General features: G+C 34.9%; 1 protein-coding gene across 8 annotated transcripts in view; it reads left to right on the top strand.

Moving 5' to 3' along the window:
* LOC110455279 (rootletin-like) overlaps nucleotides 1–27,190 on the top strand; it is a 128,856-nt gene that overhangs the window by 67,225 nt on the left and 34,441 nt on the right. For 6 of the 8 annotated variants that reach the window (XM_021505305.1, XM_021505303.1, XM_021505308.1 and 3 more), the window contains 2 exons: nucleotides 20,864–21,052; nucleotides 23,462–23,545. In XM_021505305.1, coding sequence (XP_021360980.1) covers nucleotides 20,864–21,052; nucleotides 23,462–23,545 — 273 coding nt within the window. Of the gene's footprint in view, nucleotides 1–15,129; nucleotides 15,589–20,863; nucleotides 21,053–23,461; nucleotides 23,546–23,625; nucleotides 23,707–27,190 lie in introns of those variants that run through there. The other 2 variants (XM_021505310.1, XM_021505304.1) reach the window with 2 other exon arrangements.

Raw genomic sequence — 27,190 nt, 5'->3', positions numbered from 1 at the left:
AATATTACATGTTAATAACTTGATTGGAATTATAACCTTGAGTTGACAGTTTGATACTTTGAAAATTTTGAGCCAGCCCTACCCCCAAGGGCTGTAGGGTGGGGCTCAAGGGAGTCAGTGTGCTAAAATTTCTTCATTTTCCTTGTTTAGAATCAGAGGTGCTAGTTTCAAATCCTTTTTAGTCTGAAAAATGTGTATGCTTGATATTGAATAAGGTGGTTTTATTGTTTTTTGTCACTTTGAATAATATTTCTGTTCATGTTAAAAACGAAATCAACTCTCTGTATAAATATATCAGGTGACCGTTAAGGCCCATGGGCCTCTTGTTTTATAAGGTCATTAGTTGACAGGGGAAGTTACTTATTTCCGTATATACCAAAGGGGAGATAACTTATTTCTGTGTATACCAAAGGGGAGATAACTTTTGTTTTTGTTTTTTTTTCCACAGAGGAGATTACTCTTTTCTTTGGATACACTTCGGAGATAATATATTTCTGTTGTAAACCTCCGAGTAGATAATTTAGTTTTGTGGTGTATCTTATTGTGGTATCTGTTTTTGTTGTATTCCAGCTAGCTTATATTGTGTGTTTTCACGGGGGAAATAACTTAGTTCAGTGATATAACTCAGGGGAGATAATTTATTTTCATAGTAAACCGCAGTAAAGATTACTGATTTCTTTGAGCAACCACATGTACTGCTTGTAGTTCAGCAAAACTGTACGAATTAAATATTTTCAGTGATAAAATGGAAAACTTAATCATGAAAAGTTTAAAGAAATTGATCCTGAACGGAAATTGTACATGGACTACGATCATAATTGTTCCCGTTATTTTTGTACTCAGCCTTTACTATGAATAGTGTTTACAGTAGTAAACTGACATATGCTGGGTCTTTATTAGCTACAAGGGGGGCCCTTTCTATTTCTATTACAATACATATGTTATTTATGGGCTTTTCAGATGTTTGGATTGATTTTTATACGCTGTGATATTAGTGCCGAGTCATCAAAAAGATTTTCTATTTGTTTTTTGACAATTTATAATGTACACATAGAAGGAGTGGGAGAATTTATAACATATATACACTGTTTACTTAGGCTTCCACTTAACAGATATATGCCACCTACTTTCCCGGGGAAATATTTGATTATAATATGTGCTTGTTTATGGGTAGCACTGTTTGTCAGGCCTTGAGACTCGGCCGTGTGTTTATCATAACATGCAGGGTCTTGTGTGGTTCATTTGTCAATTGGCTACAAAAAACACTTAGTCCATAATATATTAGTTATTTCATTCAGGTCTGTCGGAATATCAGTTCTTGAAGATATGAAAGCTAAAATGTAGAAATACCTTATATTGGTGTATAGTTACTTGGAATAGATAAACGATTACTTGTAATTGCTTCATGAAAGACTTCTTCTAATACGTTATGAATTAAAATCTCAACAAATTGTTTACATCAGAGATTTAAGAGATATGGAACCTGTAAATTTTGATAAATTTAAAAATGAAGATATAAAAACTTAACAGTTGATTAAAGAATTTGGGGCGTTTTAGAGATTAAAGACAGTTTGAAGCCTGTAAATTTTAATTAGTTCAGAAATGAAGATGTAAAAACGTAACAGTTGATCAAAGAATTTGGGTGAGTCTCCTCCCTCCTGCCCCTTGAAAATTTAATATTGTAATCCAATTATAGAGCAATTTGTACATTAGACTTGGCCGTGTGTTTATCATAACATGCAGGGTCTTGTGTGGTTCATTTGTCAATTGGCTACAAAAAACACTGAGTCCATAATATATTAGTTATTTCATTCAGGTCTGTCGGAATATCAGTTCTTGAAGATATGAAAGCTAAAATGTAGAAATACCTTATATTGGTGTATAGTTACTTGGAATAGATAAACGATTACTTGTAATTGCTTCATGAAAGACTTCTTCTAATACGTTATGAATTAAAATCTCAACAAATTGTTTACATCAGAGATTTAAGAGATATGGAACCTGTAAATTTTGATAAATTTAAAAATGAAGATATAAAAACTTAACAGTTGATTAAAGAATTTGGGGCGTTTTAGAGATTAAAGACAGTTTGAAGCCTGTAAATTTTAATTAGTTCAGAAATGAAGATGTAAAAACGTAACAGTTGATCAAAGAATTTGGGTGAGTCTCCTCCCTCCTGCCCCTTGAAAATTTAATATTGTAATCCAATTATAGAGCAATTTGTACATTAGACTTGGCCGTGTGTTTATCATAACATGCAGGGTCTTGTGTGGTTCATTTGTCAATTGACTACAAAAAACACTGAGTCCATAATATATTAGTTATTTCATTCAGGTCTGTCGGAATATCAGTTCTTGAAGATATGAAAGCTAAAATGTAGAAATACCTTATATTGGTGTATAGTTACTTGGAATAGATAAACGATTACTTGTAATTGCTTGCTGAAAGACTTCTTCTAATACGTTATGAATTAAAATCTCAACAAATTGTTTCCATCAGAGATTTAAGAGATATGGAGCCTGTAAATTTTGATAAATTTAAAAATGAAGATATAAAAACGTAACAATTGATCAAAGAATTTGGGGTGAGTCTCCTTCGTCCTGCCCCTTGAAAATTTAATATTGTAATCCAATTATAGAGCAATTTGTACATTAGAATTTTAATTAAGATTATACTAAATTTCCATATGACATTTAAGTGATATAATTTTATAAGTTGATACAATTTTAAATTCACCCTTCAGTTAGTTAGGGACTATTTATAGGAAATATTGTCACTATTTTTGTAACCTTACTTGAAATATATTCCTACATCAACATTTTTATTTTCCAAATTTCAGTCTTGAATTTTTCTGTTTTTCTGTTTTTCTTCTACTTCTATTACAAAGTAAGGCATGAACTTGTAAGAGAGATCATGGGCTTATTAGAGGTCATGGGCTTATTAGAGAACATGGGCTTATTAGAGAGAGCATGGGCTTATTAGAGAACATGGGCTTAATAGAAATATGGGCTTATTTAAGAGAGCATGGGCTTATTAGAGAGAACATGGGCTTATAAGTGAGAACATGGGCTTATTAGAAAGAGCATGGGCTTATTAGAAAGAGCATGGGCTTATTAGAGAGAGCATGGGCTTATAAGAGAACATGGGCTTAATAGAGATATGGGCTTATTAGAGATCATGGGCTTATTAGAGAGAACATGGGCTTATTAGAGAGAGCATGGGCTTATTAGAAAACATGGGCTTAATAGAGAATAGGGCTTATTGAAGAGAGCATGGGCTTATTAGATAGAACATGGGCTTATTAGATAGAACATGGGCTTATTAGAGAGATCATGGGCTTATTAGAGATCATGGGCTTATTAGAGAACATGGGCTTATTAGAGAGAGCATGGGCTTATTAGAGAACATGGGCTTAATAGAGATATGGGCTTATTTAAGAGAGCATGGGCTTATTAGAGAGAACATGGGCTTATAAGTGAAAACATGGGCTTATTAGAGAGAGCATGGGCTTATTAGAGAGAGCATGGGCTTATAAGAGAACATGGGCTTAATAGAGATATGGGCTTATTTAAGAGAGCATGGGCTTATTAGATAGAACATGGGCTTATTAGAGAGATCATGGGCTTATTAGAGATCATGGGCTTATTAGAGAGAGCATGGGCTTATTAGAGAACATGGGCTTAATAGAGAATAGGGCTTATTAAAGAGAGCATGGGCTTATTAGATAGAACATGGGCTTATTAGATAGAACATGGGCTTATTAGAGAGAGCATGGGCTTATTAGAGATCATGGGCTTATTAGAGAACATGGGCTTATTAGAGAGAGCATGGGCTTATTAGAGAACATTAGCTTAATAGAGATATGGGCTTATTAAAGAGAGCATGGGCTTATTAGATAGAACATGGGCTTATTAGAGAGAGCATGGGCTTATTAGAGATCATGGGCTTATTAGAGAACATGGGCTTATTAGAGAGAGAGCATGGGCTTATTAGAGAACATGGGCTTAATAGAGATATGGGCTTATTAAAGAGAGCATGGGCTTATTAGATAGAACATGGGCTTATTAGATAGAACATGGGCTTAATAGAGATATGGGCTTATTAAAGAGAGCATGGGCTTATTGGATAGAACATGGGCTTATTAGATAGAACATGGGCTTAATAGAGATATGGGCTTATTAAAGAGAGCATGGGCTTATTAGATAGAACATGGGCTTATTAGATAGAACATGGGCTTAATAGAGATATGGGCTTATTAAAGAGAGCATGGGCTTATTGGATAGAACATGGGCTTATTAGATAGAACATGGGCTTAATAGAGATATGGGCTTATTAAAGAGAGCATGGGCTTATTAGATAGAACATGGGCTTATTAGAGAGAGCATGGGCTTATTAGAGATCATGGGCTTATTAGAGAACATGGGCTTATTAGAGAGAGCATGGGCTTATTAGAGAACATTAGCTTAATAGAGATATGGGCTTATTAAAGAGAGCATGGGCTTATTAGATAGAACATGGGCTTATTAGAGAGAGCATTAGCTTGTTAGAGAGAGCATGGGATTATTAGAGAGAGCATGGGCTTGTTAGAGAGAGCATGGGATTATTAGAGAGAGCATGGGCTTGTTAGAGAGAGCATGGGCTTGTTAGAAAGAGCATGGGATTATTAGAGAGAGCATTAGCATGTTAGAGAGAGCATGGTCTTAATAGAGAGAACATGGGCTTGTTACCAGTAAAAGACGTTTTCTTAACGTGAAGACATTGTTTGCTTGGATGCAAAGTGCAAAGAGATTTTGGATTTTACTTTTTTTTTTGTTCTACATACACAAACAATGACTCTGGGAGTCCTACTCCTGTAATGTTGAAATACTAATACCTAAAGCAAGTTTCAGGGTTCACTTGGGCACACAGGTAGACATCAGATACGACAAAATAAAACATTTCACCCCTGGGATCGATAAAAAATACCCAAACGGAACTGAGGAGAAATTGTCAGAGTAAGCATTTATCAGATGGTGATATTAATCTATCTGTCACGTTCCGATAAAAAAATGTATGGGCACGAAGATAACTAGAGTGAAATACTACTGCTTTAATTATCTCGAGTCTATATGTATACCTATACTAAAAGGCTTAGTGGTGAAACTGACATATCTGTTAGTGTCAAGTTGATCAGAGTAGGTTTGAGAATCTGTTTCATGTTGTTCCAAGGTTGGGCACGGTATTAATGTTTTTTACGATGTTACTATATTACTGGTTTACTCTTTTATAAAAGTATATATCTTGAAATATAACTATTTCCCAAAGTTTTATGTAGTGGTTTTCAAAACTTTTAATCCTATCTCTTTTATGGCTCTCATAGATTTTATTTTTGTCAATCTGCAAAACTTTCGAAATGCAAAATGAACTGTTTCCTTCAAACTCCAAATGTGAATTTGAGTGATTAAGTCATATAATGTATTCTTTAGATAAAACGGGTATGAAATAGAAATCTATTTATTGGAAAGTGTTATTGTAAAAGGACATAGATGTTGAGATAATGTTTCTAAAGGTTAAAGTAAAGTATGTATAATGGTTATATAGGCAAATGTACTCGATACATAAAAACAGGGGGTTGGGTTATTTAAATAGCTGTACATAATTCTCTGATTCTCTTGTGAAATATTCTCTTCTGGACGTTAATTTTGGTTTTGGATCGTAATCCTTTTCCAGGTAACGGTCATAATGGACATTACAAAGGGCCTAATCTAGCACAATAAGCCGCTCTATTCAATGTGTTTATTCTACTTAGAATGCACATAGCCACGTACAATATACCCGGTCTGGCCTTAGATGAATAGAACGAAAGTAAAATTAATCATTGTTGTATGTTGATTGTGGAGGCCATTATTAATCTATGGAACTATTCATTTAAAAAGAGTTTAGTTTCTGTCCAACTATTGTCTGCCAGTGCAGCTGTAGATTGGCCGGGACTGATAGATCTATCCAATCAGGCTTAGCCGCGGCAAATTTATTTGACAAGTTTTGACGTGTTGTTGGCGGATGTATAGCACCGTTAGGTAGCCTACCTGTTAACCAAACATGTGTACAGGATATACCTGTATGACATCTATCATCTCAGACATGGTCGGCTCTCTCTCCATTCCTCGTACTCGGTGATCTAGTGAGGGTTGTAACGCAGATACGCTCAGGTGATTATTGTTTTGAGTGTGCTCTAACCCTCCTAACCATCCCGACACCCCAGGGATCCCTGCCCCTGGTGGAAGGACACACCCCCGTCTCCCAGGGTAAATTTTTTGGTGGAGGTTTTTTATGGTGTGGTTTGTAGATCTAGATACTAGATTAGAATGCTTGATGTCAGTTTGACTGAAGTTTATTGCTTATAGCTCTTGACAGTTGTTATAGATATAGCTTGTCACAATTTCTGTTTTATGTAACTTTTGAAATTTCCACCTGGACCGATACTTTAGATTGACCGATTTAAAACCTATCATCCTTATTGTCATGTCCTATTCTAGAAATGCACTTAGGAGAACATTTCCCGTATCAATATATTTAAAGTTTTGAGCATTACTGTAAATATATTTGTCATTGTCGGTCCTTGCTTGTTAGTTCACCACTACCTGGATGACGGCTCCACAGGTACTAACAACTGTTGACCAGTCAACTGAACCGTTGTTCAATGCACCGTTTCCTCGTCAGCGTGGTATGATTTGCACCCCACCATCTTTGCTTGTAGTTGGCACACTTTCCTTTCACTGTCCTGACGGGGTGTCCGTCTCATTGGGACAATCCTTGTGTCACTACATTACTTCTGGTTGTGATTTTATGCTTTACCATTAGAGTGGTGTACTGATGACAGACACAAATTCTCAGTTATCAGTTTTCAGCAATATAGTTTTTGAACTTACAATTAAATTAAAAGTCTTACCAATTAAATGATGGTATACTCTTCTTTGTATGTCAGTCAATGTATATTTTTATTTCAGAAATTTGTAATGGAAATTGATAAATTTCACTATAGATTCAGAATGCTGGAGGTGTGTTTGTGTTATAATTTCAATGAAGGGATTTTCTTTTGACATGTGTACATGTTTTAAAAGAAACATTTTGGGGATATAATCTTTTGTAACAGTCCAGATGTTTTGTAAATGTTGTGATTTGGTGATAATTTTCTTTTTATGATGATGGAAAAATTGAATAGGTGATATTTAAATCTAACATATTAGGGATTTAAATCATTTTATGACTGTGTCCTATTTCTATTAAAAACATCAATGCTTTTATTTGTTTATGTACTTTTCTTACTGATATAACCTCAAGCTTTTAAAAAGATCATATTTTACTTTATATAACAATTTGTCATCATAAGTTGCTCCTTAAAAGTTGGATTTACCGGGGTTTTAAAATCTTAACACGTTTTATAGTTTACTGATAAGAAGTTGTAAATTTGTGTTATCTTTGAAGTGAATTGTACGATCACATACCCAGGATAGAAGGTCAAAGTAGACCCCATTTGGCGTGCTGATACAGGCTGGTTTAACTGACTTTAGAGTGTATTGAATTTTAGGATTGGAATCCAGTTTTATCAAGCTGTATTAGTCTAATGAATTTTTCATGTTTAATTTTGTGAAAATGTATGAAGAAACCTGATTATTATTTTGGTATGTTATCTGAGTATTATCATTTTAAATCGTAGGACACAAATAATTGATTTTAGATTAAATAGTGATGAAATCCAGCTAATTAAAATGTTTGATTAAAGTTAACTAAGCTATTTAATCTACGTTAACTGAGGTCTGACCTTATGGTAAGAATCATATTTCCTGGTCAGGTGTGTTTTTTGTCTATAGTCAGTAACCGTTCCTAAGGTATGGTGTATATCTATTCTTAATTTACTCTATCATACCTATTCATTGTTTATTATGGTAGATATACGCAAATTCTGGAATAAACATTATTTTTTAAATGAAAAAAAAAATAAAAAAAATAAAATAAAGGCAAAGTGATTTAGATAGAGCAATAAAATCAAAAAGAATATTTTAAAATTTTACAGAAATGTTTTAAGATGTTTTGAATAACTAATTGGTTAATAAAATCTGATATTCAGGAACTTTACCGTAAATGGTTCGAGGGGCTTGCAATAGCTTCTTATCTTAAACTTTAAAGGTCTGATTGAGAATTAATGTAGAATAGAGTGGCAACTATTTAATGGTAGATTTTGCATAATTATTTAACCTCATAGGGCACTTTTAATGTGTTAGAAACATGTAAATAACAACAAGGATTAAAGCCTATGGGTGGGGACCGTTGACAGTTGGACGCCTATCACAAGTTCAACATCTGATCTATTTAAATGTGTCAGATTTAAAGGTTGAAAGATACGAAAATAAAATCTTTGGAATCGATAAAAGGTTTAATTTTTATAAAAGGTGTCTATTCATTTGACCTTATAAAAACAATACAAATGGATTGCTTTAAAAAAAATATAAACAAGTTGCGCTATGAATGACAATATCGCCTATAACGTGTAAAATGATTTGAGTGCTTTTAAATAAGTTGTTCCAATCATGTGGAGATTATACCATGATGATGACTTGGTAAGATTAGTAAAGTTAACAACGGGATCGGTATTTGTTGATAATATACAGACCAAATCCTACTGTTTTATTCCTGTTCAGCTAATTATACAACACTGCTGTAAGGCATTCCTCAATTTCTTTATCTTTGTCGGAGAATTGACAGTCCTACTGTAACTTACTGGTGTTGACAGGACCTCACAAACAGTAAATGAGTCCGATCATATTTCCCCCGAGTCATATTTCTTGATTATCCCCTCCTGGTGTACCGTTAGAAGTAGAAATTTTTCTGAATGATTTCTCCTCCTGGTATACAGTTACAGTTTGAAATAGAAACTGTTCTGAGGGCATGTTTTACTTGCTCCTTGACAAACACTTGTCGAACGCTTACTATCTAGAGAACAAATGACAAGTGGGAGTGATCAATACAACAAAACATGACAGGTGGAACAAACTCTGGAATCAAATCAGATGTCTTATGTCTACAAAGTAAGAGAAAGTCCTTGATGGTAGTACTACTGAAGTAGCTAGGTTACAATAACCCGCTGGTTGATCACCTGGTCCTACACAGATACCAGTGATCATGTATTTAGACATACTTGTAGTGTTTGACAAAACTTTTTTTTTTCAATTTGGTCACCAACTTCAAAATATCTGCTTGCAGTGTTGATGATACAGGTGTGAATCTCAACCCCTGACCTTACACATTATACCAGTGATGTTGGTAGAGTTATCTCCCTTGAAACATTTAGTATTTCCAAAGCATTGTCAATGCATTCATCTTTGTGTAGAACTCTTATGTAAAGGAGGTGAAAGTCACCATAGGGTTCGTAACCATTTAACTCATTCAACCCTGGAAACACATTTGGACTCTTCCAATTCAAAGGTTGGAATAGTTCATTATGAAATTTCAGGAGTGAATGAGTTACATGTGTTTAGAAATTAGTCCAAATTTGATTGCTGACACTCTGTGTCCTACAGTCAAACCTACACTGCTGGTGATGTGACTTTATCGTGTCAGCTGTGCTACATTAGACAAAAAAGATATAATAGGATACTATTATGTTGGTCATACTACAATAACCGACAGTGAAATACCTGTTCTTGCAAATTACATGAAAAAGGTTCAAGCTGTTCTTGCAAATTACATGAAAACAGTTCAAGCTGTTCTTGGCTCCTGGAAAGGTTTGAAAAGTTTAGCACCAACAAACTTGATAACTGCGTTCTGGAACATATGTATGAAGTTCTGATTAAAGGACACATTTGAAGGTCAGGAAGACATGTTTCACTGTTGAGGTGGTGATTTATTTGACCTTAGTGACCATGTACTGACCACTGTCTGTGCTCCTGTTGTTAACTGACCACTATATTTATTGGTTTACACACCTGCAGGGTTGTCAATTGGGGATTAAGAAGCTTAGAGTGTATTGACACAAAGTGTCTGTGCCCTATTTAAAATATTAACTTCCTAATTTTGTTAGACACGCCTTCTCACAAATACCTGATAGCTTACAAAATACTTGGACGAAATGAGTCGCCTGTCCTATGATACAGGTGAGACAATTTGTATCATCCGAATATTTATACAGGTGAGCTAGGCTACCTGTAAGGCCGAATGTTTATACTGGTAGATGTTGAAAGAGCTTGGTCAGCACCCTCACACCCGCCTGATAAGCAGCTTACATACTACAAACTGGCCAACGGGATTGTGTATTGACCAGCCAGAATCCAAAGTGGGATTTGGTCCTCTTTGAACCCTGACATACAATCGTACAAGGCCAGTGAACTGGAGGCTTCCTTCTCTTGATAGAGTTCATAATCTCATCTTTAGGAAGGAATTCAGATTTTTCTCGCGATCATGAAGATAATAATCTTGCCAAACTGGTCTATATGATAGCATTGAAAATGTCATAGAAAAAGAAATCTATAAAAATAAATACAGACAGACTGGGATGACTCAGAACTAAGTTAGACTGTAGCTAGTAGTATATACTTAATACAATGATAGAGGTATGGAGAGATCCCCTAAGTCTGTTATAGCTCATCTTTTAGGTGAACAGACATAATGATAAGTAATGAAGAGATTAAGATGCTACAGGATATGATAAACAATGACCACAGATATTTAGACACTATACCGGGTACATATAGAATGATAAAGAATGACACCAGAAATTTAGACACTTCAGGGAATGATAAAGAATGACACCAGAGAATTTAGACTCTTCAGGGAATGATAAAGAATGACACCAGGGAACTTAGACACTTCAGGGAATGATAAAGAATGACACCAGATAATTAGACACTTCAGGGAATGATAAAGAATGACACCAGAGAATTTAGACACTTCAGGGAATGATAAAGAATGACGACAGATATTTAGACACTTCAGGGAATGATGAAGAATGACACCAGAGAATTTAGACACTCCAGGGAATGATATAGAATGACACCAGAGAATTTAGACACTTCAGGGAATGATAAAGAATGACCCCAGAGAATTTAGACACTACAAAGCATGATAACCAATAACGAAAGATTGAGATGCTACAGACAATGGTACATAGTAATAGGAGACACGGAGAGGCTACAGACAAATTTATACCATTGTATATGTATGGTCTACCCATTTTGGGGACAATCCACTTACATAGGATCATATACATACATTACAACTTAAACCATAAGATCAGCTACAGTAGTATTGGCCCAAGTACTGACAATTTCTGTGTTCAATAAATCATTTCCTATGTCCAAACTTATAATCAGCTAACATAGTTCATTAACCATTTTTTTTATCACAAAATGTGTCGCCACAATTGCTAAAATGGCCCAGTGATTGGAGTTAAGGGACTTGGTGGAGCTCTTATCAGCTGAGGTTGCCTTAAATTGGCTGTATGTGTTTGCCGAGTCGGAGATACTGGAGACAAGGGGGGCACTTGAGGTGTTTGATGGTCCGGAGTGTTTGGTTTGGCCTGTGTGTGGCCTATCTGGACACTGATAAAGTCTGAAGTGACAACCCATACAAGGTGTGGAGGGGCGAGTTTGTGTGTCCTGCTGGGCCAAGCACCAATGTACAGTCCAGTCCGATTCCTTGTTTGGTCAGGATTTGGTGATACAGTGTATACTCCTTAGTTCGTGTCAAACAAGTGATAATGTTGTAAAAGTTCAATTAGCTTCTGAACTCATTCACCCCTGAAATTTCATAATGAAATATTCCAATCTTTAAATTGGAAGAGTTCAAATCTGTCTTCAGGGGTTAATGAGTTAAGGTTTAAATGAAACCGCTAAAACGTGCTGAGAAAAATATTAAGTCTGCAAATCATTTTCAAGTGATATAATTCTTTTCCAATTTTGGAAATCCTGAGAATTGAATTAAAAAATAATCTCTTCAAAATCAAATTTAATTGTGGAAACTTTTTTTTGTGATTTTATGTGATTATGGAGACCAGTTTTGCCCGTTTATTGGTTGCAGTATATGTTATTTCTGAGTTTTGAATATCTTGGTCCATGAAAAGCCGCAAATATTGTCGAGGGACCGGCTGAGATTATGTATATATACCGGCAGCTAATCGGTTAACAATAGCGTTAGGATTTTGCTGAAACAATCAGTTTGGTGCTGTACTTTAAAAAAACCTGCTACACAAGCACCTTGTAGGATTGTGACACACCTTTAAGTAGAGGCAGTACTTGTCGAGGTTTATAAACATTCTGGGAACGTGTCCAAATTTTTGCAAAGTGTATATATAACATTATGTTCTCCGACAATTACTAGACATAATGGTATTTGGACAGCACCCCAGCAGATGTCCCGGCTAATTATACAGAAACCTTGTCATATTACATGTCTTGTTGAGTTACGAGGACCAGATCTCCTTCATTGTTTCGTCTTGTGAAATGAGAATAAACAGATTATTATATTTTCAAGCATGGAATGGTTATATACACATGTGACTAGCAAAAATCAGAAACTCTATTGTCATTTGACGAAATAAATGTTGAAACATTAGCGATTTTTCTTGCCATGCAAGAGTTACGTTACAAAATGAACCTGGAAATTGACAAAGTTTCTAAAGCTTATTTACATTGGCTTGGACCAATTTCTGTTATTGGAATTTTTCTCTCCAAATATTTGCAGGCCTGGTGTAATTTCCTGACATTTACCCTCCATTTCTGTAATCCTGTCAACACATGTTATGAAACGGTATAAAATAATATTGGCAGAACTTGAAACTTCAGAAGTACCAATCGTGGTACGCATGTACTCTCGATAGTCACTGCCAGAATTTATAGTTGATGGTCGTAAATTCATCGATATTTCATTTTCCCTCCGTTTTGTTAGTCTTGCTGTTACATGTTTCAAGGAGTACCTGATATTGGGGACATTTTGTGATGTCAAAAGTAGGTATAACCCGAAACCATTTGTCACAGTGCATACCTATTTTGTACCTGTTGGTATATTTGATCAGGTAAACTCATGTCTCCAGGTGAACGACACGTACCTGTATACCTGTCTTCTTATCGTCCTCCCATACCTGCTATTCGATCAAATATCTGGGTACCCAGAAATTCAACCCCTAATTCAGCCAATTTTCAGACTTTAGACATGTGTACTATGTATTTAACGATTGATTTTCTTTCTTTTTACTGAGACATGCTGAGGATTTAGGTCTAGATTAGTATACATAAGGTTAAGCTATCATCGAAAGTAAAATAAACATTGATTTTTATTCAGTTTAACAAATATTGATTTTAGAAAATGTTTAACAGGCAGTCTTTACAAAATAATGCCAACTTTTTTTTTTTTTTACAAGATATGGATGGAAAAATGAAATTTGCTAGTTATGTGTTAATTATGATAAACTGATATTGGAATATGGTATGTGTACCTCATATAGTGAACAAACCAGAATACTTTGTTCTGCTAGATACTGACAGTAATCACCTTATAGGTGAANTACATGATTTGACATACATGTTTGTGTCGGGGTAAGGGCTGTGATAATGTTAGGGAAAAGAGGATCAGTTTTCAATGCATGTTTTGTTTTTTGTGAACTTTTATTATGGAGTTTCAAAATATTCTTAATTGTAAAATATTAGACAGAAAATAGAAATGAACACTTTGGTTTCACAGCTACAAATTTGCTGAGATTATAGTTATGACCTGTGAGTGTTCTATAGCATTTTGTTTTAAGTGGTTTTGCAGATTAAAACTTAGAGGTGTTAAAATCTGTAGAGTTGAATAAATTCTTCCAAATTCAAATATGAAGGTCAGTCAATGAATCTGCATTGTGTATTAACTCGTTCACCCCTGAAATTTCATAATGAACTATTCCAACCATTGAATTGGAGGAGTTCAAATATATGTCTTCAGGGGTGAATGAGTTAAATAACAAATAAGGCGTATAGTGCTGAGTTCAGTTTTACTGCACGATTCCTACAGTGGACCAGTGTCAGTCTACAGGCCAGAACAATTCTACGTAGACTGTAGGAATGTTTTACACATCAAAAATCTAGTGTAAGGTACTCGGGCCACAAAACTAGCCGACGGTCAGTAAATCCTGTTTTAATTCCTAAACTCTCATAATCTTGACGAAGAAACATGAAAGCATTCATTTAGATTTAAAAATCTAGGTAAGGCTTAAGCTGAAAGGTTTAACAGCTATGTAGGTTCTGTAAAACTATAAAGTAATACATGTTTACTTTAACAATGTATCTCATAAATTCATTTCGGTCAACGCTTGATTGAGCTCCCTTAAGTGACCAGTGGTAGTGGTCACCAAACATAGTATGAATCATCAAAGGGTAGTATGAATTTCGGATGTCAATGTTGCCACTTTCGGACATCGTGTGTCACTGGAAAACTTTAGTTGTGTCTGTCTGGGCCCCAATGTTAGCGCTATATACATGTATATAGAGTTTAATGTGCAACAGAATAAGTGTAACACGCTGACTACCTCGAGTTTTATGTAAAATAGTACTATTATTCTCAGGATTGCAGGACTCAATTTAAAACACTTTGTGCTTTTGTAAGGTGTTTCCTCAGATCTGTGACATGCTGAACTCAATACACAATATTCTTCAGCTACACTGAGCATTAATGCACATGCTTCCTCGGTTCAGAGATTCGGAGGGTCCAAAGAATATCTTAAAGATTGTGCACAATCTTCAGATCTAGAGTGTATTCTACAACAGATAGAAACAGGAATTTTCCATGGATGACTGAGTTAGTTATTTTGACCTGGAAAATATTCAAATTAGAACAACATCAAAACTTCTATTCCAGAACTGGTATCAAAGGGGCTGCTCTTTTACTTGATCTGGAAAGTGTTTTTAAATTTTTAACAGATTTACATTAGATTTTTTTTTTTACCACAAAGTTTTTCATTTTATTTCCAAATCCTATTTGCTAGGTCATTTGTGTTGGCTTTAGGGTAATATATTGGCAAGTTTTTGAACAGGAAACCCTTGTGTCGCTGATTGGCGGGGAGGGAGAGAGTTTAATATACAAGTAGCGGGTATTATCAGGAGTGACAAGAAATCAATAGTGGAGAGTCCTGATCAATTCCACGGAGGACACGTTTTTACCTGTGACAGGTAACACAGGTATTTGCTCAGGTGTGAATGGGACAGGAAGTGTTGACGACATGCTCCATTGACCTCACGCACCAGAACCTGCTGCTGATGCTGGCGGGCCAGGAAGGAATTTGCGTGAACTTGTAATGGATTTGTGTATTTAGTGAGTACAGAACTGGACATCTATAGATTGGTGTTATATCCAGTGGACAGTTTTATGACCAGTTTGGGAGCAGTGCATAGCTTTACGACAACTGTCATTGAGGAATAGTCGTACATGAAACTGTATTGTCCAACTTGATTGCTGAATTTTGTGGTCTTGAATTGATTTACCTGACTTAACGACCTACTGGACAGGTGTTTTATCAGGATGGCAGAGGAAGAACCCACGCACTTCGCTCCGTCCCCGGGCTTCGTCAAGTCCAAAGTGTCTGCTGTCAGTATATGCACACATTCTATCATCTATAAAATTAAAATAGTATTTTAGCATGTTGAGTAGATAGCAACTGTCAGGTATTAATAATGCACCATTACAGAGCATGTAACATAGATCTGTCATCTGTCCTAGTAGTAACCAATCGTACTGTGATTTAGTAATTAGATTTCTGGTCTACACAGCATTCCTTTCTCTTCAGATTAATACTTCTTGCTCTATTCTGTAATTCTATCATCAATATGTCCACAAGTGACGGCTCTGTTGTAGTGTTAACCTCTGAAGATATGATTTTTACTGCTATAAAGCTGTATACCATGTCTTTCCTGGTCACTGTTTGTAGCTTGGTTTATTTGATGGCAGGAATTTGTTCACCTAGCCAGTAAATGCTTGAAAGAAGTTGTTGAGATAGAAAATAATGTTTTATACCTTCAGCCAACCGTTTCATCAGTTAATAACAGGAAGCATAGATTTTAAGTTACTTGAATTTGGTCACTTTTAATGGTCAGCGTGCAACAGGTAGGGGTATCGTTGCAATAAGGTATCATTACGAGGATGCATTACGTTAGGAGGACGCATCAAGTATGTGTAGAGGCAGCACGGCTTTAAGATATTGTTGATGTTCATAGCATAGCATTATTATGATATTATTGAGAGAAAGTACCAAATAGAGGTTACATATGTATTTTGAGATATTGTTTAGAGGATGCATCAAATAGAGGCAATGTGGCATGTAGATATTGTTGGGAGGACATATCAAGCTAAGATTGCATTGAGTTACAGATATTTTGTTATAATCTTACACTTAAAATGGCCCTTTTAAAACTTACATTAATTGCAATTTTCATGGAGCCATAATTAAGTATGGGTACTATCTGGTTACATGTGTACAATGTGTGAGTTATATAATAGACCTGCTCCCATTGTCAGTAACAAGATCCTCACAGAGAGAGTTTTGTTTGCATTTTAAAGCCTCTTTGTCTGTTCAACAAGGCGACATATTCTTTCTGCTCTTTTTGTATAAATATATATTTGTGAAGCCCTTTGATCATAGACACAATACACATTGAAACCGGGAGTTTAAATGAAACAGAAAGAATATATTGCTCAGGGATTAATGTAATAGGGAAATCTAGTCCATAGTACGGATTATATAATAAATGTTATCACAATCAGAAATTTGTAAGAAACTGATTTTAGTGATAAGATGTGTTCTTTTTCAATTAATTTTTTTTGTAATAAATCATGTTTGTTAATTATATGTCATTGAAATTTGATGGAACTATTGTGGTGATATTGTATAGAAAAGATTGGATCCTGTACGGCCAGTTTAATCCTCTGACCTCAATATGTAACACAAGCTGATACTTGGGGTACGTTCTAGTATTATAGGCAGTCTGAGGAAGGGAAGAAACCAACGGGCTATATAGAAGGTCAATGTAAGCAGTAAAGCTGTAAAATTATATTCAGTATTTTCAATTTTGTAGTTTAGAAATAAGCTTGACAATGTTACAGCCACCTTGGGATATTTGTAGAGATAGTGTTAGTGGCACTAAGTTGTACAGATCTGTGCTCTGTTCATAATAATGCTGAACAAGAAAATTGTTCATCTCAATTTTATTTTCGGCCATTTCTCTATAGAACAATATGGTAAATTTAACAGGCGTCAAAATCTGTGACACATAGGCAGTTCATATACAATACAGGAAGGAATTCTTTACTCAGTGAGTTTTTTAAAAAGACTAGTTGGAAAATATTTGACGGCACAAAATTGTTTCAGTTTGCAGAACATGTATATATTGACATGGGTGTCTTCTAATCTGGAAATATTGTCTTTACATCTAACGGGACATGCTGTATACCTAAGTGATCGTACAAGTGATTTGTGCGTAACTTGGAAGGTGTCAATTCTAGTCGATCACATACATGTATCTGACCAATCAGTGACGGGCATCGATATAGGTCTATAGACCACAAGTACGTGTACTTCACTACAGTACATATGTACAGACATAATGACTACTGTATTGTTCGGGTTTAGAAGTGTTTTTGTTGTTTATCTATATAGACCATTTATATACAAAATCATTCTTATTAAACATGGGAAATATAATTTATAATTTGTATCTTATCGAGGAAAAAATTGATTCTCTGAAGTTGACACATGGTTCTAGTACAAAGTACCGCTAGTTCAGAATTGCTATTACTGCGAGGCAATAGACCAGGTGGTCATGTGTTTATTAATTCCCAGTAAAACATCTATAAATGCCTACATTGTACTATTGATAGGCTCTGCAATTTGATGCAAAATATTGAATAAAACATCAACTTTTATTAAATATAATGTTTCGGAAATGAGTGTTAGGGGCGTTTTATTCACCCCTGAAGTTTTATAATGCACTATACCATCCTTTAAACTGGAAGAGTTCAAATGTGTATATTTAAAGTATGAAATTAATAAATGAGCTTGGATAATTTCCATAGCCCACACATATGTTTTAGATAACATGTAGTCCTACTACACACTACCACATTTCAGGGTCGATGATATTCAGGAACGCTCCCTTAAAAGGCAAAACGGTTTTTCATTTTGCTCATCAAGTATTTATGTATTTACCAGGAAACTTTTTAAGCGGCTTTCCGCCTGATGATTTTATTGTTTTGTACCCTGACAAAGTTTTCCCTGACTCAGCAACTGGGATATTGGCTACAAACTATTTATTATGAGCAACAATTAATTAAACGTGTAGGTTTACTAATAATTTGCTGACTATACAATTTATGGCCCTAGATACATGTATATAGGTTTTGGTTAGGGCTTGTATTAATTAATTTCTACAGTTATTTGTTGTGTTTGTACCCAAACAAAGTTTTCCCTGACTCAGCAATTGGGATATTGGCTTCAAACTTTTTATGAGCAACTATTAATTAAATGTGTAGGTTTACTAATAATTTGCTGACTACACAATTTATGGACCTAGATATATAGGTTTCCGGTTAGGGCTGGTATCAATAAATAATTTCTACGTTTATTTGTTGTGTTTCACTGAGGCGTACTTGAAGTTCATTTTTTGTTCTACATGTACTACCTTTGTTCATGCCATGAAACGTGTCCTCAAATAAAAGTTCTTTCCTTCCTTAGAAAATATATTGGAGAAATTATTACGGGAAAATCAGGCCTTGCATGTGGCCTAGTGTTCTATTGTTTGAAAAGCCCATTAATTCTTTGGATGTTGGAAGACGTAAAACATCTACATTTGCATGTAGTAATTGAAAGATTGGCTTGGCATACTGATGACCAGGGCATGACAGGTGTATATGCAAAGGTACCCAAGCCATATAATGAGATTTAGGTGACAGCGATAGGGCTGGGAACATTTAACAGTGTTCAAATAAAACTTGAAGGGAAATAAAATAAGATAGCACAGACACCTATAAGGACAGTGATCACTTGTGAAAGAACCTAAGTTCAATATTTTACACCTGTATTCTTGGTTGTCTCCTATATTTTACCTGTATTCTTGGTTGTCTCCTATATTTTACCTGTATTCTTGATTGTCTCCTATATTTTACCTGTATACTTGGTTGTCTCATATATTTTACACCTGTATTCTTGGTTGTCTCCTATATTTTACCTGTATTCTTGGTTGTCTCCTATATTTTACCTGTATTCTTGATTGTCTCCTATATTTTACCTGTAAACTTGGTTGTCTCCTATATTTTACACCTGTATTCTTGATTGTCTCCTATATGTTACCTGTATTCTTGGTTGTCTCCTACAGAAGTGTCCCTACATAATTTCTCGTATTGATGCTCACATGTATATTAAAAGGCCTACAGCTGTGTTGTGAAACCAAGGATTACACACATATAATTCCAGTAAAACCTGTCATATAATAGGCTTTATTTAGCAACAAATTCTCTTCAAAATTTTTAAATCTCGGTAATAAGCTTGTATATTTTTGTTTTTTTTAATCTGCCATGTGAACGGTATTTGTAAATGTTGGTCGGGTCAGGATTCAGGTATGGAAGCAATAAATAGAGTTTTGTAGTGAAAGTCTCAGCATTACAAATCAGGGTACACAAATAATTCCAATTTCATTATGTATAACAATGTAATTTTACATATACCACACGTACATGTTTGAATGTATATATAGACTAAGACTACCTGTACTGAATTGAAAATCTTGATTGAGACTGGGGAGGTGAAAATGGGTTAATAGACAATTAAATCAGAGGTTTTTTGTGGTAAAGGAAGTAGATATTGAGATTCCTCTAGCGGTTGACCTTTATATTGATAGAGGCTTTACATGCATTGTCTCCACGGCGGGGTGACATTGCTCGACAGCTAGATATATACTGATGTTAGGGTGAATGTAAGCGCAGGCACGCAGCAGGCTGTCCATCTTTATAGGACAATTAAGTGACTGTCGCCAGGAGTGAGACGATCTTTAGTATGATACGGTAGAGCAGAGGTACCAGTAGCGGGTGTCAAAACGTAGTGAGATAATTAAATCACCAGGAGTAAGACCTTGTGTAGTATAGTGTTGTACATCAGAGGTGCTGGATGCCGAGTATAATTGATCAAGGGAGTGAGTGATCTAACTGTAGAGAGAGATCAGATTGGATTCACACCATTTGGTCAGAGATTAACGTTAAACATTTATAAGTATTGATGACAGAGAATGGATAACAATGTTAGATTTGTATTCCTACTCTCTACAGGTACCCTAACCTGAGGTACAGGGTGTAGAAAACACACATATATTATGAAGTACCTTATCAATGTTTGTCTTCAATCTTCATGATACAAGAAATGTATTAATTGGTAATAGAAGTTTTTACCTGTCTATTTTGGTACGGTATTGTAAATTGAGTGCCAGGAGAATCTTGTTAAAACCAGAAATATTACAGATGCGAAAATGAAAACATCCTTTGAAATGGTTGTAACCATTCTTGTTGATGCATGGAATTCTAAGTTTTGTCAATTAGATCAACTAATGTATTGAAAATTCTTTGTACATCTACGTACAGTAAAACTTTGTTATTACAAATCTGAATACCATGTATATATTGAAATCTTTTTAGCACATGGTATTTTGTTGATATTTGTTTTAAGTCAGCCAAATACTCCATTTATTGCTCATGATTCCAACGACTTCGACAAGTTAGCTAGGTCTGACTGTAGCCTGGTTTAGAACATTTTGTTTTACAGCTTATCGATATTGAGGTAGTTTTGTGACTGTAGGACTAACCATGTTTACTTTTGTTTCAGCTTGAGCAGTCACTGAAGGGAGACAGCCCTGACCAGTCCATCGACGCTCCCTCTAAGAACCTCGTCCAGCAGAACATTGAGCTGCGACGTAAGTTGGAGGACGAACACTCGAGTTACAAACGTAAGCTACAGGCGTACCAGGACGGTCAGTCTCGCCAGGCCCAGCTCGTACAGAAACTACAGGCCAAGGTACGATTTACACTTTTGTAGTATTAGTAACATCGTAACTAGGTGAGAAGGTCATCAGCAGATTAAAGTATGATATGCACATAGTTACAGTCTACTTTTTGTCAAGAGATGTTAGCTATTGGTTAAATTCTATTCCACTGAAATAACATCTAACTAGGTCAAGGGGTCATCTACAGGCTAGGAAATACTTTTTAGTAACATGTAACTAGGTCATAAGATCATCTATATTTCAAGATACACTTGTCTTAATAACAATTAACTTGATGGGGGGGGGGGGGGGGGGAGTCATCTATAGGTGAGATGTGCTCATATGGGTAACATCTAACTTGGTCAGAGGGTCGTCTGTAGTCAGTGATACGGTTGTCTTGGCAACATTTAACTAGGTCATCTACAGGTCGAGGTGCCGCTCCCATATGAGTAACAATTGATCAGGTCAAAGTGTCATCTATAGGTCAAGGTGCATTTGTCTTAGTAACATTTATCTAGGTCAGGGGTCATCTACAGGTCAAGATCTGCTTCTCTGAAGTAACATCTTGAAAAGGTCAAGAAGTTTATTTATAGGCCGGGATTGTTGATGATAATAGGATGAGTTGGGTGTTCATGTCATTGGTTTGTAATCGGTGTGATTGTTTCATGAATTTATTTTCATCTGTCATCTTCATTTCAATATTAACAAATCATATTTACAATCATTTATTCACAACTATGAATTTATTTCGTTTTGTTTGGATTCCATTGAAAAAAGAGACTTGATCTTTATTCATGTAACTGATGTTATAGATTAAATCTTTGAGAGTTTTGGTGACTTTGAACTGTTGAAACTAAAGATATAATATTAACCTCACTGTTAATAAGTTTTCTTTCAATTTGATAAAGGGAGATATTGTTCTTATTGGAAGTCAGGGTCACTCCAAGCATACCTTGTACTATGTGCTTCTTTCCTTAAAGATCATTTCGATTATGCACATTTGAAATTTGTTGCACAGTTTATTTTGAAGTATGATAATCTGATCAATATGACTTACATTGTTAGTGTGTTGATATACTCCATGGTCCTCAATATTGATGGGTAGTTGTACATGTTTACACTGAGATTTTCAGATTTTCTTTTGACACATATCATTCAATTACTACCATGACGTCTAAACAGAATTAATATAAAAAAGAAATAAGAACAAAGTCTTTCTATTGGATAGAAATGTTAATCATTCTCTGTATACGTAGAACAAACCATTATTTCTCCCTTTCTGATGGAAAGGTTAATTGAATTGTGCTTGAAAACATTTATTTTTCCTGATTTTCCTTGTTTGTACGATTTTGTTGACCATCTTCAGATGGAACATAAACAGGTGAATGTAGGTTTCGATGTTCTCTCCGTTTCTATCACATTTGCATCCCATAGATTGCGCCGTGCAGTTAGAGCACGCGCCCAATCAGCTGCCAGACTAGTGACAGAGCCTCAAGTCTAACATATTTGTCAGTAGCTTTAATTCCTGCTTTATAGACACTAGCTGATTTAGGGATCAAAATGATTTTTTTCTTTTAAGTTTAAATTTTTTGAGAAATATAAATTACAGTTTTGCAATGCATAAGTTATATAATTTTATTAATATGCATGCTTAAAGCAATTTTTTATATGCAAGAGGGTTAAATAACCTCTTAATAAGCCACCAAAAAATATATAAAAATGTACGGGAATCACAAATAATAGCATGTTATCAGGGATACAATCCATACCCCTCCCCCACATATGTACACACACATGCACACATCTCATTTCTATTCAGAAAACATTTGCATGATATAAGTGATTTTGTTAACCTTTTTTAAATTTCCGATTGAAAATAGATAGACTTTTGTAGAGTTCTAGATTAAGAGATATAGTTAAGATTACAATACTTTATGTCTAAGTTAGCAGTTTTCATCTCATACATTTTTGGGCATTGAGGAAATGCATCATTGGAAATAAGGTTATAAATAATATGGTTAATGCTTATAATTAATTGTTAATACATGTAATGGCAATGAGATGATGATAATTTATGTTCTTATATCTGAAAAATAATGAAAAGTCAAGGGATTTTAAGATATGTGTACCATGCATCATTGCATTTAGACAGAATACTTTATCTTTGAAGAACTAAGTTCACAGGGATTTGATATATATATAAATGTATTATTAAATTCAAATAATCTTAAATAAATTGAAAAAAAAATAACAAAGAAGGAGCACAAAAATTTAATTTTCTTAAGCAAATTTGAAAAACCAAAAGGGACACTGATGATCCCTGAAGCATTAATATGACACTGCATTGTTTAGGCTTGTTGGTAGAACCCTCACGGTAGGCTGTCAGACAAAGCCTTTCGTAGTGTAACTCTTATCTGTGCGAGATTCTGCTTCATTCACAGCTTTTACAATACAAGACAAAATGTACGGAGATGGAGAGAACAGTCCGATCCAAGGATTCTCAAATCCAACGTATGCAATATCAGGTAATTTACAGCTATGTATGCATGTGACCTCTCAACTTTGACCTTAGTTTTGACCCTTTCTTTGTTCGATCATTCCCTAGGTTTTGCAGTACAAGAGGAAGTGTGAGGATCTAGAACTTGACCTTGGCGACGTAAAAACACGTTACGATCATCTGAAGTCGGTAAGGGTAGCGTGATTGTGTGCCGCACCCTTCAGCCTCGTGTGAAATTAACGCATCCTTTCTAATAGGTGTTTGTTTTCTGTCTCCTCCCTACAGTGGCTCAACACTACTCACATACAGTGAGACTTTAAAGATTAGAAATAACGGAAACTTGTTTAAAAAAATAATAAGAAATGTTCCAATTTATGAACAAAAAATTAGGAACAAATTCAGATAGCCAACTTTAGGAATAATATAATTGGAAAGAGATAAAGAGAAAAAGCCAGAACTTTTAAGCTTACCGTGTCTTAATATAACAAATCGGTTTGATATTTTGAAACATATCTAAACATGTATGTTGAGCCACTGTTGTTTCTATCCCTAATTTTTTTCTTTTTGTTTTTCACAAGAATTTTGTTTTTCTTTTCCTTTTTCTTTTTCATGTCTACAACTTTTAGTTGATCTTTTCTGCACCTTTGCCTGATTTTGTCTTTTTACCAAAGTATAGGGTCATGAGCACGAAATGTCAAGCTAGCAACCTTAACCGATACCCATGTCTTTCATTCAGTGAAACAGTTTGTGGCACTCTGGAAATGCATACCTTGGTATGGATGATAGATATGTAACACTGACATCGTTATAGAAAGCCAAGGTGAAGGTCAACGAACATCCAATCATAATCATTAAATTAGTATTGAATGGTTGCAGGATGTTTGAATTTTACATACTGTGATAGGCTAGGAAAATTCAAGACCATCCTGATACCACGATCTCAGGATAATTGTATCATAATGTACAATAAGTATTCGAAGAAAACATCCTAGAGAAAGTCCAAAGAGTGGCGGGAAATAGGATAAAGAGGACCAAAGGGAGATAATTCATGTTTAAGATTAAATTTGTTAGAGGAAAAAGTAAAATAAAAATCAATGCAGAAGTGTTTAGAATTGTGCCTGTTGAAGATTATGTAAAAAATAACATGACTTCAGTACAGGTATAATTTGTATTCTAACCAATCCCATTGGCAAGCAAAGGAATATCTTACCTGTACGTGACTTTCAATCAAAGTACAATTAATCCCTTCACACAGAAATAGAATTACCAAGAAAGTCACAAATCAAAGGTCACTGTTAGAAAATGGGGTGAACAGGATTCTTATAATTAAATAGTTTACTTATGCATTGAATGAGGAAAGTTTGTAGACTTTACGTTAATTGGATTGCTGACGGAAGGAAATGTGGTTAAATGTCACTGTGATGTTTGTACGGGTGTTTGTGTCCACGAGTCAGCTGTTATAACGTGTGTTGTATAATCACGGTTATTGTTGTGTGGGTCAGTATGTAATACTTACCAAGTTTGTGTTGTCAAAGCACTCATTGAAAGTTTATGTAAATCAAAGAAAATTAAATTCATTTCACGTTATATATTTACTATTAATGCCCCCCGCAAATCTTCGCTATACACATTTTACCTCACAAATCTTTATTGTATGCAATTTACTTCACCTGGTTCTCAGGCCTGTATCCAAAAACAGTTCAACTTCAGTTCAGTTCTTTATTTGCTTAAGTTTTACAACTTATGGCAATTCACCCCTGAATACGCATTTGAACTCTTCCAATTCAAAGGTTGGAATAGTTCATTATGAAATTTCAAGCGTGAATGAGTTAAAATAGTTGAATGTGTGCTGATGTGTTCATATGCCAGTACACTTGCATTAATAAACTTTTCTTACTTTAATGGTCACCAAATGACTGACTAATACTGAACGCTGATAACAAAAATAGGGGAAAGTTTTTACATTGTTTGAAGGTTATGATTTATCAAATTTCTTATCATTGTTCATTGGATAGCTGCCAAGATAAGAACTCCTTGTCTGTACCTACAGCAGAGTAACAAATAGAAAATCAAGATTAAAGATAAAGCGATTTCTGTTTAAAAATAAAATGCTCATGTGCTTTGACCCTGGTTGATTTGTAGTGTGTTAGAGCTTATCTATCAACCTCACTTACGGTGATGCTCATTTGTTTACTGGAAACCATCGGGTGTAAAAATCTTTTTTTTCACGGATCAAAAGACCGGAATTCCGGAATCAGTGGTCAAGTTTGGACACGATTTCACTCAGATACGTTAATGGCTCAGTGTGACCATTACAAGAATAATGCTAACATCAATACACCAGAAAATAGGGCTCGGTCAATCAATATACCCGTAGAATTCGCTGATATTGAGGAAAGTGAATGGAATCTCAGCCGGGTACAGCTTGTGTTAAGAGATTGTAGGATCCTGTTATATGAGCCCATTCGGTGAATCGTATTGTTAAGGTTTCGATTATTTGCCGAAAACAGTTGCTGTCTATTATAATGCTACAAAGTTTATACCGTTCACTTGTTAGGTTGTTTGGTCGATTGTTTGATCCAATGGTCAAATATTGCCCTCTCCAACGTGGTCCTCAAGTCCACTTAACTTGCTGATAGTAAATAAAAGTGAAGAGTCGAAGAGCTACTTGGTCACTAACTACAACACCTGGATACTTTGGTCAGTCCTTAGGTCAATCAGTGCAAAATTCTTTGTTTTTAATCCACAGTTTGGGTGCAGCTGCACTTTGGAAAATGATTAAAACATGATAGATTTTCAAAATTCTTAGCTTTTCCTTAATTTAAATTCACAGTTTCAGCAAGACCTAAGCTTTTACTTAATTTAAGTTCGACAAGTTCAGTAAGATCTAGTATATTTACATCATGGCTTAAATTATAATGCAAAATATTTGTTTTCAAATTTGGGATAGCACTGATATTACAAGATAACTTTGAAGATTAACAATACCTCTGCAGATTTTAAGACAGTAAATTTTTGTTGACAAAATAAAAATATAAAAATCGGGTGAAAGATATATATAATCTGATGCAGCGATACTGTTATTTGAAATGGATTAAAAATATATATTTTTTAGATGTGTAAGTCATTGAATTAACGTATCAATTAAAAACAAAAAAAATCTTTAAATTTGTGAAATTTTATTTGCTCAGGCATTTGTTAATTGTTTTCTTACCTGGCAATACATCATTTCTTTTTTTTCTTTCACTAAATTCTTTGTTTATTGTTTTCTTTTACTTATTTGAAAACATATTAGTACTTGCTACCAAAATGTTAATGTTTTGGCAAATATGAAAATAATCAGTGGTGTTAAAAATATCTGATACGATTTCATTTAACTCTCGCATGTTAATAGTTGTTAAATGAAATTAGAAAGTTACACAATACCTGCGTGTGTAATCAGGTATGTTCAATTATCGTGTGGAATTAAAACCGGAGAAGATCAAATGTCTACCACACAGAGGCTGAGAACAAACGAATGTATAATCACGAACAGGTGATCGCCTCGTCATCTTGTTACCTCATGCCACGGGCAAACCACCAGCACACCACCACCGTGTTGACTATTCTAGTCTAGTTACACATTAAATATCGCACACATTCTCAATGAAACAAAGACTGCTCAGTTACTTAA

The sequence above is a fragment of the Mizuhopecten yessoensis genome, unplaced genomic scaffold (assembly GCF_002113885.1).
Source record: "Mizuhopecten yessoensis strain PY_sf001 unplaced genomic scaffold, ASM211388v2 scaffold8195, whole genome shotgun sequence".
Lineage (NCBI taxonomy): Eukaryota > Metazoa > Mollusca > Bivalvia > Pectinida > Pectinidae > Mizuhopecten > Mizuhopecten yessoensis.
This window is presented reverse-complemented; position numbering and strand designations above follow the sequence as displayed.